This window comes from Gastrolobium bilobum, unplaced genomic scaffold (genome assembly GCF_033153095.1).
Source record: "Gastrolobium bilobum isolate Gb01-03AN ecotype WA unplaced genomic scaffold, APGP_CSIRO_Gbil_v1 utg2365, whole genome shotgun sequence".
In the NCBI taxonomy this organism is placed as follows: domain Eukaryota; kingdom Viridiplantae; phylum Streptophyta; class Magnoliopsida; order Fabales; family Fabaceae; genus Gastrolobium; species Gastrolobium bilobum.
In genome coordinates, this window is record NW_026899145.1 from 214,539 (window position 1) to 229,714 (window position 15,176).

General features: G+C 34.9%; 2 protein-coding genes across 2 annotated transcripts; both read right to left on the reverse strand.

The window, feature by feature from the left end:
* Nucleotides 1–2,890: 2,890 nt before the first annotated feature.
* LOC133287613 (probable methyltransferase At1g29790) lies at nt 2,891–7,350 on the reverse strand. Its single transcript, XM_061485254.1, has 2 exons — nt 6,155–7,350; nt 2,891–3,237 (listed from the first exon to the last, which is right to left on the reverse strand). The coding sequence occupies exon 1, from the start codon at nt 7,287–7,289 to the stop codon at nt 6,156–6,158; it is 1,134 nt and encodes a 377-aa protein (XP_061341238.1). The 5' UTR covers nt 7,290–7,350; the 3' UTR covers nt 2,891–3,237; nt 6,155.
* A 3,288-nt stretch (nt 7,351–10,638) lies between these two features.
* On the reverse strand, nt 10,639–13,991 carry LOC133287584 (26S proteasome non-ATPase regulatory subunit 8 homolog A-like). The gene is made up of 6 exons (XM_061485221.1): nt 13,818–13,991; nt 13,050–13,128; nt 12,344–12,446; nt 11,877–12,140; nt 11,411–11,522; nt 10,639–11,093 (listed from the first exon to the last, which is right to left on the reverse strand). Exons 1-6 carry the CDS (start codon nt 13,920–13,922, stop codon nt 10,953–10,955), a joined length of 804 nt encoding a protein of 267 aa, XP_061341205.1. The 5' UTR covers nt 13,923–13,991; the 3' UTR covers nt 10,639–10,952.
* Nucleotides 13,992–15,176: the final 1,185 nt, after the last annotated feature.

Sequence of the window (15,176 nt, forward strand, 5' to 3'; positions counted from 1 at the left end):
GAGAGGTACCTTAGAGAACAACGGATCACTGTGCACTATAATAATAATGGCATAGCCAAACGGTGGAGTGTGTGCACAGTGACGGCGGAGAGAGAGGGTTTAATGTGTGTACCTGGTTTGTTTAACCCTTTATTTCTGGGCCTCCTAGGAATATTGGGGGTCCAGTTCTTGATCCGTTATTGTCGCACTAGAAATAATATAATTAAGGAATTTTTTCTTAGCTTTCCTCTTAGTTACTAGCCATTCTTGGATCTTGTAAATAATGGGCCTTTTTGTCAGGTCCATAACATAACCTATTTAAAAATCGCCAAATATCAAAAACTTCTAAACTATAGAGATATAATTAACATTGTGGTGAAACAATAATTACATACAAAATAATTTAACCTTTAATAAATAATCAAATTTTTACGGTAAAAATACAAGTAAATATTAACATACATTGAATATCTTATATTTATATACATCATATTAGCTCCTTAATCTTCAACCTTCCTGAACTATCTGTATAATGGAAATGGGTCTGCTTTTCTCTAGGGATAAAGTATGTTAACGTAATAGTGATTTAGTGAAATAAAGGTATAAACCTAAGCTCAACAAGAGAGTCATCACAGATGGGTTTCAAACAAAGGCTAAGAATTAGGGGAAAGTGTTAGACACAATGGCTCTTGCGACTATATCGGCAGAGTAACAAAAATGTGAGTACCCCAATGATAGTCTGTTCACTAGAAGTGGATAAAGATCCATTTAGGCCTAAAGAAGCTAATGAGAAAGCATTATGACCTGAAGTTTCTTATCTTAGCGCTATAGGAGCACTGTTATATCTTGCAAATTGCACTAGGCCTGATATCGCATTTGTAGTTAATGTTCTAACTAGATATAATGTTTCGCCAACTAGAAGAGTTGGAATGGCGTTAAACATATTTTTCATTATCTTTAAGGTTCTATTGATCTTGGTTTGTTCTATCCATGAGGCAAAATTTTTACATTGATGGGATATTCTGATCGAGGGCATATGTCTGATCCAAATAATGCTAAATCACATACTGGGTATATGTTCCTTTCCGGATGTACTGTAATTTCATGGAAGTCTGTAAAACAAAGTCTAATTGCTACTTCCTCAAATCACTATGTGATTATTGCATTGTATAAAACTCCTTGAGAATATGTTTGGTTAAGATCTTTGAAACAACACATTAATGTTTCATGTCGTTTACCCACAATTAGTAATTCCCCCATGGCCCTTTTTGAGGACAATGCAACTTACATTGCACAAATGAATGATTAATATATTAAAAGTGATATGACTAAACATATTTCATCGAAGTTCTTTTACCCACATGAACTTCGAAAGAAAGGTGAAATAAATATCCATCAAGTTCACTTTAGTGATAATCTTGCAAATTTATTCACTAAATCCCTACCTACTTCCACATTTGAAAAATTTGTATATGAAATACGTATGCATAAACTTAATAAGTTACTTTCATCAGGGGGAGCAAATTAATTATTATCATTCCAAAAGGATGGCCCTGAAGGTATAGTTCTATACTCTTTTTTCTTTTGCTTAGTTTTTTTTCGCACAAGATTTTTCTTAGCTACAAGTTTTTAATGAGGAAGATTGTACAATGATTGATAGTGTATGTCATGTACTCTTTTTCCTTCTCTATTTTTTTTTCCATTGGATTTTCCTAGCAAAGTTTTAATGAGACATGAAATTTACGCAGTATTGTCCAAGGGGAGTGTTACAAATGGACATTACTAGATTTTACTATATTTTATGGGAGATTAAGTGTATTGTAATAGTATAATAGATGAAGAGCTTATATTCTTCCCCCATCTTCATCTATATATTGAGGTGGTAGGGCTTATATTCTGATACACTGAATAATATATTTTCTGGCCTCTTTTCCCTTACTTTCTTTGTCTTATAATTTCTTCTTCTTTGTCTTTTTCTTGAGTTGATTTCATTTATTCACCGCTCTTTTCACAACATATTTTCTCATCACTTCAAATTAAATTTTTAATTGTCCAAGACAAATAAATATTTATGTTAATTTTTTTATGAGACCTTTTTAAAAAAAAATTATATATTTAATTCTTAATTTAATAATTACATTGAAAATAAACATTATGACAATGTTGAAAGTATACTTCATAAATAAAAACTAATAAAATAATAATATTGACGATGTAACTTTGTAACTCATACCCTTATCATAATTTTACATCTAAAAATAATTTTTTTTAATACAATAACATTGAGATTTGAACATATAAACTCATGCAAATTATCCAAATTCAAAATCACAAAATCGTTCCTAATAACTTATCTAAAAACATTTTTAATTAACAAGATTCAATCAATATTCATTTTAAGAAAATCACTCCATTAAATGCAGATTTCCAAATACTCATCACTTAACTCTAAACTCACTCCTAACTACATTTAAGATTCAAAATTAAGCTTCCATAATTAAATTTCAATAATATAACTAAAACTTTGCTATTAGTATATTCTATTTTTGAAAAAAAACAAATAAAAATAAAAATTTAGATTAGAAAAAGACACACTCCCTTGCAATTGCAAGACCCGATCAAACCACCAACCTCAATGACAATTTATAATAGGATTACATATCACTATCAAAGAGAGAGAAAAAATTAAAAATTAAACCCAAGTCACGGCTAACCTAAACATAAGATCCGGCCAGACAACCCTTTATTCGCTAGTATATTCATTTTAAATCACCAAATGATGGGTTTTATGACCTCTTGCAAATCATCAAAATTCTTTTCAGCAGCCCACCACGCTGGCTTGTTGTACAATTCATATTCATATAAAAGTTTTCTAAAAAGTGTGCATGGAATATCAAATGGAAAAGGACGTTTCTTCATTATAAATCCCAATCGCCGCAAGAACTAGACGAACACCAACCAGGAAATGGCGTTTCTTGAATTTATTTCCAAATAATTAATTGGGATAACACAATTTAATCAAATAAGAAGCAAAAACGATCATAAAGGCTATTTTCCTCGACCAGTTCCCTCATGGATATACACCTGTGCTTGAGTTCCTTCAATCTTTCTTCCAATGTGTTGATTCTTTTAAAACATTAGGATGATCCATCATCACAGTGGACATGAACATTGCTTCATTACGTGCCCCATAAACACCTAGGAGCAAGGAAATGAGGATAAACTGACATGCTTATCTTCCTTACAGCATATATCAAACTGCAATACCCACATTTGGGGGGGAAATCCCATTAGGTCAGAGTCAGCATAGTGGAGTTGCCGAGTACAAGAATAACAACCAGAAAGTACCATACCAATTTAGAAAATTCTAACGCAATAAAATAAGAAAAATGATGTCCGAAACTTGTTTAAGTTAAATCAAACGGTAAGAGATCCTCCTTACTAACTTCTAAATTTTTAAGTTTGGCTTACAGATATGACCCGGTCATAAACCGCGGTCCGACCGGTAAACCGGTACCGGTTTGCCCTTCAAACCGGCAAGTGAGATTCGAACACACTACCTTGGAGTAAAGAGAGCCGTTTCCTACCACTACGCCACCATCACTTGTTGAATAATTTATACCATTTAATATATTTATCATATAACTTTTAAGTTAAGAGAATTATTTCAAAAACTGCATGTAATGGGATTCGAACCCCTTGCATTAAGGATAAACAACATAGCAAATACCACTAAACTACAGCAGGTTATTGTGTAGATGGCACCATTTAATATATTTATTATATAATTAAGTATAAAATATAAATTTATATATATATATCCGGTTCATGCAGTTCAACCAGTGACCCACCGGTTGAACCATTGACCCAGTGACCCGGTACCTAGACCGGGTCAATGACCGGTCCGGTTCTAATAACATTGGTATGACCGGTAATTTGCTTTTTTTTCACTTTACACGTCAGCGATGTGACTGAGGAGAGAGAAAAAAAAAAAACTTTTCAGATTTACAAAAAGTATGACCGATCATACTTTATGTAAATCATCTAAAATGACACAACTTGTATCCTTTTAAATGATACTTCTTTTTCCCATTAAACAATACCCATTGTTTCAATGCCATCCGTAAAAGTTGAATCCGTGGTACCAATAGATTTCCCCCTCTCCTTCATTTACAGATCCCTACTTACCCTGTCCCCACACAGGGTTGTAGACATCCTATAGTAACTAAGTCATCTCATCCAAGTTACCAGTAGTTTAATTTTTTAGAATGTTTCAACGCTTAGCCACCTAGCAGAGAGGCTCGAGAGTAAAACTTTACCCAATTGGGTACTCCTTTTTTTCCACATTTGGTAAAGTTTTCATCACTTTTGAAAAAAAAAATCCCACCACATTGAAAAAATTTCTCCTTTTGGAAAAAAAATATACCCGTACATTCGATGCACAGAAAAAAATTTCCATTCTTCAAGAATTCTATGCAAAATAGCTTCATCCTTGCAATGAGAACACCTATTGAGTAGCTAAAGCTGGAGAGATCAAGTGACTCCGCATATATATAATACTAAGACTATTATTGTGTTACAAGTTTATCACATCGCAAATCAAATTTTGAGCTGCCAAGCTGATTTTTGAATCGTAAACCATTTTGAATAGTAAGATTTGAAGACATAATGAAAAAAAACTTGAAATATATTACATAAATGATTTGTAATGCTTAGTTTAATAATTTGAAACTAGGAATTGACAAAACAACTTAATCATTAGTCTCACAAAACAAATCATAAATCATGAGTCACATAAAGTGACTGCATGAAACTTGTATTTTTTAATGATATAGCCGAATAAGATGCTCAGTGAGCTAGTGACTGTATGAAGCCTTTGTTTTAGATGAGAGAAAACAAAGTGATGGAATAGCTAAATAGGATGCATGGAGCGGGTGAGCACGTGTGTGAAACTCCTGTTTTACAAGAATGAAAATAGGAAAATGGAATAATCAAATAGGATGCATTCAGCAGTGCTCCAGTCCCTTTTCACTTAACAATTTAAGCTTCTTTGACTTTCAATTTCTTTTATGTGAATTGATAAAAGAAAAGCACAACAACAAAAAAATAAATAAAGAATCATTGAATTGTGCAATTTATATCAGTGATATGGAATAGCACTGATTTATGCATCTGTCATATGATTCAAAGCCATCTCCGATTCATCATATGATAGGAATTCCTGGCTTGCCAAATCATGTTGAATTGTGCAATTTGAATTGCAAATCATGTGATTCTAACAACTATATTGTGTTAGGAATCTCATTATGTAACGAGTGTTATTGAGCTGGGCTTGCAGCCTTGTACTGCACTTGTATTTTGACCTAAATTATTACTAAAAATATATTATCTCAAAAAGTCTTGAAATTTTTAAGGATCTGTTCATGTTTGAATCAGAGCATACAACTTCTGCAATAATGTGTAGATGGCTAAAGTGTGAAAGATGATTATTTAAGATACTTAGGAAATTCATGAAGAACCATATTTCAACTCTTCTGATGCTAGTATCTAATGCAAGGGTGAGGAAATTTTCATAGGAAGGCACCGACTTAAATAATCCCTATATCCAAAGAGACAGAGAACGGGAAGTCGTTTTCTTTCATAAGCTAAAGAGTCTGTTACAGACTGGCAGGATTGCTCATGCTCACCAACATTAGAAGACATCTACCTCTCAGAAGTCCAAAGACCTATTACATTGGAGCTACCTCCATTATAATACCATAAAACAGCAAGTAAGCAACTGTTTACTTAAACACTGCCGAACTGGTGGACTTAAGTTCAAATAAGATCTTTACTTTCAAATCAAAATCCGATGTTTCTTTTCTAGAATACAACCTATGGTATGGGCTGAATGAAGCAAACACATAAAACAAAAACAAGGCAGAGACGCCATAAGGTACTAAGTTAAATTCCATGCTTATTGTAGAATAACCAACCAAACACACAATAGAAGACCATTTGGCACTTCCACCAACCAAGATCACCTTTAAACATTATTTAATGCACAATACTTGAATTGAACCAATCTAGTCACAACCACAAATATTCAATGATCAACAAATTTAAACATTGGTGATAAAAGCAAAAACAAAAAAAAGAGTTAGCAATTAAAGGTAGATAGCAATCTAGTTCCTACCTCATCTTGACACAGGCTTCTGCAACAATGCAGTCAAGTAAACCTCACCATTCTTGACCCCACCAGCATCGGTTTTATTCCCAGTTGCCCATTTCACCTTCTTGTAACCCAATTTCCCAATCAAAGGCGCATAAACCTTCTCAAGGTCCAAACCTTTGCTGAAAAAGTGATCAATCCACAAGTACCCCCCACCCCTCAACACTCTATCCACATCAAACAACAAGAACTCCATCATCGTCACCGGTATCCAACGGTTCACCGCGTGCCCGCACCGAACCAGATCCACAACGCCGTCAAACAACGGCAACCGCTGCTGCAGCGGCACGTGCAGCGGCACAAGTCCCCTCAGCGCCACCGCCTCGCTGTACGGCGCCGCCACGTTCATCGTCGTGGTCAGCACCGTCACATTACGGAGCTTCATCGCAGCGGCGAAGGACCCGGTGCCGCCGCCGATGTCGAGACCCAACCGGAGCACCGACTTAGCCGATTTCACGATCTGCAGAAGCTGCGGGATCGGGAGATCCAATTCGGTCTTGTAGGTGGTGAATTTGGAAGCATCGCGAGAAGGTTCGAAACCGAGGTTAGGGTTCTGTTTATTTAAGCAATCGAAGGATTTGCATGAGTAACGGTCCCATATAACGGTGGAGTCAGGGAGGGAAGAAGGGAAAGGGTTTTGTGGAAGCGAAGTTGATAACGGCGGTTTATGCGGCGTTCGTGAGAAGCAGCGACGGCGGGGGAGAGGGTGGCAGCCACGGAGGATGAGGGATTCGGCGAGGTCCCAATCGGAGGGGCAGAGTGAGAAGGGAGTGTAGGTCATGTACTTGTGAAGAAGATCAGGGTGGTTATGGCACGATGAAGCAATGGGTGAGAGGTGTGAGTAGAGTAACAGATCTGAAGGGATGCTTGATTTCGTGTTTGTATTTGTATCAGTGTGCTGGAGGCGCGTGAGGTGGTTGATGGTGGCGCGTATGGTGTGGAGTTGGTGAATAAGTTGGTCGGGGACAGGTGGGGGTGGTTTTGGTGATTTGGGAGATTGGAGTGTGGAGGAGAGGTGGTAAAGTGAGAGGATATTGGTGGCTACCATGGCTATTAGCAGGACTAAGTTTAGAGTCATGGTGGTGAAGGTGAAACCCATCTCCTCTTTCTTTTCTTCTGCTAACTCTGTATGTGACTTTTGCTTTATTTGTTTTTGTTAATTTGGGATTTGGAAAGCTTAAGTTAAGATTGCTGTTTCTTCTTTTTTTTAAGATTCACTGGTGGGGGGGTGTTGACTAATTTGGACTTGTGATGTGAGGTGAGTGGACTGGTAGTGTGTGAGATTTATCGACAATTACTAAGGTTGAAAACAGAGGTATCTGATGAATGATTTTTAGCTGGTTGATTAGCATCTGTCATCTGGGGAACAGTGAATCTTGGTTTACTGTGTTGATGTAAATCTGGAATCTATTTGTGCTTTTATCAACAATAATGGCAAAAACAATTTGGTTTTGGTATGGTAAGAGGGTGTGAACTGTGAACTGTGAGTGTTAGGAGTTTCTTTATTTCTTTTTTGGAGTTACCTAACTCTAATTATCTCTTTGAGACGAGTTGACTTCCCCCGGTATTTCCACGAGCTTCGACTCTTTGAGCCGGCCATAGGACTAATCCGGAGTGCGGGAAACAGTGATGGCTAAAGGTCGTTTATTTCTCTGGTTTCTACTTTTTATTTCCTAATTATTTTTTCTTTGAAATTAGTCCATTTTGTAACTAAAGAAATGAGAACAATAAATAAATCTTTTCCCGGGTGAATGGAATTATGGAAATAAGAAAGAGGGCAAAAGCAGCAGGATGCACGTGAACTTGTCAAGTGAGATCTTGTTTGAAGCATTTCATTTTCATGTCATGTCCATCTTCTTTTATTTTTCTTTTTCTTTCTTTTCTTTGCGCTATCTTTAGATTTTAGATTAATTAGGGAATCTTCAGCACTAGACTATATAGCGTATTAGCGTTCACGTATTAGCGTTCACTATGTAATCAAAGTTATTAATATTAATTCAATTAGGAAAATTGAAAAAAAAAATTGTGCCACATAATTGGCGAGCTTCACAAGTAGCGGAAGCATTGAATTGAATCATTCTTGGCCTAACACGAGGGAAAATGTTTGTAATTTAAATGATATAATTTTGTGTTATTTTAAATGAAATGATATTATTTTTGTGTATATTTGGCGACTTTTTATATTCTCTCTCTTTTATAAAAATAAAAAAAAATAAGAAAAATATATAAAAAATATCAATTATATATAAAAACAACATCATTTTATCTAAAAAGATATAAAGTTGCATAATTTAAAATGACAAATATTTTCCTAAATTCTTTATCCTCTTTCTATGTAGTAGAGACATGGTAGTTAAAATCTTGAATTATCACTACAATTTTATATTTTTATGATTTTTTTTTTGTAATACTTTTCTTATGTTGCAAAAGAGAAGTATTATTTTCTACTCAAACAATAAATAGGAGAAAAACAAAGTTGGAGGTGAGAGAAAAAATTCTTATGACACCTATTTGAAAAATGTGAGTGTAGGAGATAATACTTTTCTTATGTAACATAAGAAAAGTATTACTCTTTCTTTCATCAAAACGATTTTACCAATATCCAAACGCTTTCGCGTTTTTATGATTTTTTACAATTTTTTTATATTGCGAGTTTATGTTTTATAATTTTTTATCTCCCTTTCGATTTTACGTAAAATCTCGATTTTAACAATTTGAGTAGAGGAAAAAACTGCCATTTATTAGGGCAAAATTTTGACGAAAAATAAGAAAATGTATCCTTATAAATAATGAAAACGATTAAAAAACATATTTGGCTTGTATAATAAAAACAAAAAATAATGAAGCAGTTTGTTTTTACTATATTCCAATTTTTTAGCTGTGCCAAACAAATTAATTTCAATTTTTATTCTATTCTAGTTAAATTACCAAGCACTACCTTTACCCGCATTAGTCTGAAATTAGATAGTTACACTTACAGCTAATTAAACTACATTAACTTCAAATTAATCTTGGAAAATGTAACAGCAAAATGTTTTTCGTATTTGAGGGAACTGAATGCTCCTCTTAAGCCAAATCTGTCACGGGAATGGCAAGAAACCAAAAATCCATGAACAGTAGACCTTAATGAAGCCAATGTTCACGACAGAACCAGCCAACCAGCCCAAGGAATAAATAAATAAACAGTAGACATTAGAAAGAAAATTTGACTTTACATTAAAAACGGGTTGATCCGACTCGCCACGACATGAACACGAAACCGTTCAATTTGTAGGAGACACATTTTTAGTGACGAGTCAAAAACTTGAACCCGAACATGACCTGTTGTGAGTCGCGGGTCAATATGACCACACACTAAAAAATTGAGAATTTTTATTTTTTTTAAAAATGCCAAAAAAATTCTAAAATTAACACGCATACCTACGAATTGACACGAGACAAATTGATTTTATAATGATAATTACCAAAAATATTATTCTTTAACCAACAGATTTTTTATTTTTATTTTTATTTTGGCCATGAGACGTTGGTGCACCTATTGTAAGAGTACTGGACACACAGGAGACATGTTTTCGCCTTCATGGGAAGTGTGATAATGCTACTCCATATGTGAATATTCGGCAAAGGGAGTTGGAGCAGCTTAAGACCGCTATTGATACTGTGTGTAAACCGTCTGACAATTCCTTGATGTTGCCTATAAAAACACACGTTCTATATCTCTTCTTACATTGATTTTAAAACCTCATGAATTTTGAATTCTTGCTTCTTGCATTGATTTTAAAGCCTCATGAATTTTAAATTCTGGTACAACTGATCATATGACTTGTTTTGCTAAGTCCTTTTTTTTCTTATCATCCTACTGTTGATAGTCATACTATAACCGTAGTCGTTGGATCTCACAAATCAATTATTGGTTTTAGTAACATTCAATTTCAATCTTTCTTGTTTTTTAAAAATATTCTTTATGTTTCTTAGCTTTCCATTTATCTTATCTCCACTCAGAAGCTTAAAATGATGAATGAGACTACATTAATAATTTTATATATCTCTAACAAAAACATACCAAATATGGGTTGACATGTGAATCACACAAATCAACCCGACAGCATGAAACTAATTGGTGTCAAAAATTCAAACCCGTATATGACCCGTTTGAACCCGCAAGCCAACACAACATACATTTTGGCGTGTCACCGCAAATCAATTACAGCTCATGACTTGTTTTGCCACCCCTAATTGTTCCCAAAGCAAATATTTATAGCGCCATGGTTTAACCCAAAAACAAGCCACGGGTAGGGATTATTAAAAAAAAAAAAAAAAATCCCAAAATACCTAAACACCATGCAGTTAATAAATGAAATGACTTGCCGTATTTGCATAAGAAAAACAAAAGGGGTCAGCGGAGCACCAATCTAAATCTTCTAAAGTGATAAAAGAAATACAAGGCTCCTAAAAATGGAAAATCCCATAATTTGAAACTGAACCTTTTAATGGCTTTGAAATTCAGACTACAGAATCATCAATCTTCCAGTCCTCAACATAGAACAGTCAACATAAGTATGGAGTGTTTTTTCTATTTTCCCAGAGCACAACTAAAGGAATAAAAAAAATACCCCAACAAACAATACAGCCACCTAGATGACCAAAATACAGAGGTGAAAAAGTTCCGCATTGCATCAGAAATAAACAATTTCAAGAGACAGTATTAACAACTATTATCCAAACACCTGGAAATTTAGAAACACAAGCCATTGCTTTCTTTTCAAACTATCCTCTCCAACTCCCTAGCATAACTAAGCGTCTGGTTGATGAGTTGCAAAGAGGGTATTTCTTTGCATGGTGCAGATTCTTTTGCCTTTTGGAAAAAGACACAACCACTCTTTATCTCCCACTCAGGATGCTCCTGCAATCAATGGAAAACAACTTTAGAACACTGGTAATATAATAAAATTGTGCAATCCATTTTGTAAACAAACTAGTAGTAAACTCATTACAAAGAAAAACAACATCCAAACCCCTTACACACATATAGACAATACACACACACCAGGCGTATTAGGTGGAAACAAAAAAAAGGAGCTAATCTTGACCGTTCAATCTTCTGCAGTCAAGATTGGATTTAAGTAAAACCAATCTCTAGCATCCACGTAAGATTAAAAGGTCAATATTTGCTCCTCTTGCTTGATACGCTCAGTGTATATATATCACAACATTGCTCACCTCTTTAATATATTCCAAGAGTTCCTGGTCTGAGGAGAACAACAACATTTGCCTAGCATCCTTAATTGAAAGAGAGTCATATGCTCTCTCACTGCATCCTGCTATTTCATCTCTGAATGTTTCAATACAGATATAAACTAATTAGAAAATCTATACAGATACCTAAATGCAAAGTAATATATAGCCACTAAAGGATTGAGGGGAGGGGGAGAGTCATGCTTCTGCCAAATTGGCATTGTAGGAAGCAAAAAGAATATAATTACAAGAGTATAAATAACTCACCAAATTTAATAATAATATTATAGAAATCAGTTCGGAGGAGAAAAATCCAAAACAGTCTAACTAAACCCAACTTCTGAAGTAAACAAATCTTAGATGGAGTTCCAATTTCTTCTAGTTTATCACTTGAGTTCAATCAATTGCTAGGCTATTAGGGAAAAATAACAATAACAATAAAATTCATTACCTGACGGTCTTAGCCAAAAGATCCATGAAATAAACATATGTATCATGTGGCACTGTCTGTCGAGCACTCAATACGCGATTGTAAGCACCTTCCATAAAAGATTGCTCCAACTCCACAGCATGCTTAATGCAAGGATTCTCTAGTGCGGCGGATGAAAGCAATTCCAACTCAGTATGGAATTCAGCAATCCTATTCTGCACAAGTAGTCTCAACAGGTTGAGACCTAGTATTGGGTACTCCTGAGAAGATGGTGGAAGACGATTACTGCAACACGGGAAAAGACCACATAAAATACAAGTACTTAACAAAAAATACACACAGCATCACACTCCAATATGGATACTACTTTTATATTTGTTGGCATACATTACACAGGTTTATGTTATCCATTGTTTTGGTTGCAGGTTCAGCTGTCCCAGGGTAGTAACAGATATTTTGTACAAGTAAAAAGTGGGGCAAGAAGTTACCAGGCATCTGTATAATAAGGTTTCAACTGAAAGAAATCCCTTTCGAAGGCATCCTGATCCTCGATTTTCACGCTAAGGACAACAGCATGCTCGTATATATCCCCTGAAAGTTTCAAAAGTCAACAGGGGAAAAAAAAACATCTCAGGCACAGAACCTCTAGCATTTTTCTTTTCTTTTCATTTTTTTAGCAGTCTATCTTACTCATGCTAATATCATTCAGTTACGAAGAAAACTTTTAGTAATTTATTTGGTTTAATCAATATGGCTCATCTTTCCATTGTCTTCAAGCATCTAACAGTTTCCAAATTTACAATAATTTTTTTTTTATTATACTCTTTTTTTTTATCCTCTAATTTAGAGGAAACCATATTAAACATTTATCATACAGTAAAATAAAGACTAACTTGTAGTTCCACCACTACCAGATATCAAAGCTCTTTTACTAGCTATGGACACGTGGTTTGAAGAACAAAACAGGAATGTTAAGTTTCAGCTGTACTTGCCACAGCCAAATACAACAGCAGGCATTAAAGAGAAAATCCAATATCAATCACAAAGCTTATAGCAAAGCTAATGCACAAAATTTCCTTTACAGTATGAGGCAAATTTAAGATCTGCTTCTGTTACTTAATCAAGTAGGCTTAGAAATGACTGTAGGAAAACGGGGGATAAAACATAGTAATTATCTGGAGTGAAGAACATTACTTGCTATTGTTAACTCATGAACAGCATTAGGTGTATCAGCAAACAAGGGTGGAAGGCTTCTGAACTCTGTTAGCATCACCTGCAAGTAAACAAGTCACTTAATATTTACACTAACAGTCTGACATAACAATAATAATAATAATAATAAAACAACAACAACAACGGCTGCAAACATGTACCCAAAAAGAAGGAAGTTAAGACCTTGAAATACTATCTTATATACTATATAAATCAGAGCTATGAATTCAGGAAGCTTGCAGTAATCATACAAGCCCAATAACAAATAACACACCATATTTTCCAGGTAAAACCTCCCCTTCTATTATTGAACTTGGATGGGGAACGTGTATATCGATCATCCAACTTTCTGCTGTGATATGTTCCTTATAGTTTATAACTTTATATACTATAAAGATTCCAATCTAGCACACCACACTTGACTTCATCACTATACTGCAGAAAACAACTGTATCAAAGGTGAATCCCAGTATCTCACTACCCAGCACACACTATTTCCATAGCATTACAGGTTAACTAACTAAATCTAAAATAACATAGGTGTCACCGTAATCTATCTGACCCAGAATGCACCATTGCTATAATGATCTAAAACAAAAGCAACCTAAACAACCCACAATTTTTTTACTTCACACGAGGACAGATTCAAATTCAAATTCTGAAAAAGAAAAATGAAAAAGCAATAAAGGGTATGAACCATTTTTTGAATAGTGCAATAAATAAACTAGGGTTTGGTTGGGTGGGAATTACCTTTAGCTGGGAAAGGAGATTGGAACAGGTATCATAGTCGTTCCTGAGAAATGCAGCCTTAAAGCGATCAAAGAGCTGAGAAACCTCAGTTAGCTTCGGATCCATCTTTTGTGCGTTTTCTTCACCTGCACATTTACAACTTCAATAGGTTGAGTGCTTCCAACGACAACCACAAGAAAGAGAGAAACGACAACGACGATGCCCGCTTTATATGCGTAACTATGCTTGGACCGGGCTTAACCAACTATCGATGCCCGGCCCATTGTTTATTGTAAGTTATATATATATAAAGAAAAAAAAAAAAAAACTGCTTGTGTTAGTTACCCCCCTTATTTTATTATCTACATGGAAATTTCATACAGGATTTATATATATGTCAGTATAAATACCAACTATGGGTTAGGATTATCGGTTAAGTGTGTTTGCTTGGTATGAATGAGTAAATCTGATCAATCTGAAGTGCCTCCTTTTTGTCTTATTTTTGTATTTATAATGGCTCTTATAAATGGCTATAAGCATAGAGCAGTTCTCCTAATGATGATCATAGCAGTTATAGAGATCATGGGTTGAGCCTTATAAAATGGGAATGCAGTTCTCCTAATAATTATCATAGCAGTTATAGAGATCATGGGTTGAGCCTTATAAAATGGGAATGGATCGCGGGTTTAAACTCATAATTTGGGCTCATGGGCTAAGGCGTTAATCGTAAGTATTACTCCAGGCAAGAAAATTTGGTCCACTGAATAAGTTAACCATTGGGCTATAACTGGATGGACCTAGCTACGTTAACTAACCTAGAATAATATATAATTCGATTAGATTTATTTTAGAAGTCTAAATTTCATTTATTCTCTTTTAATCTCTAACAAAAATCAAGTAAATCAATACAGTTTTTTCTTGCAAACATAATCTAAGCTCAGAAACGAGCAATATTATTAGTGTCATCATTAAGAACTTATTGTTCCCTTACAACGTGTGGGCATCGAAAAATTTGAATAACAAATGATCAACAGATCGCATTGAAGACTAAAATATTTGGGATATTGATTAAATAATCCTCATTGTAAAAACACTACATTCCCTCTCATAAACACTCCTCAACATTCTTCAAAAACCTTAGACAGTAGCTGCCACCTCCTCTCCTTGCTTGTGAGCTTACCACCATCCATGAAAAGAAGCATTTTTCTCTCTCTCTCTTTCCCTAAACCTCATCTTATAATAAAGCTTAAACACCATCACCCACCAAGAAGCACCCTTTGTGGAAAAAGTACCAAACTTGAAGAGTCTAAATTCGTGCAACTCTCTGGTCAGCCATGGAAATCGATGCTTGAGCTTGGAAAGTGTCTCCTCTTTGGTTGT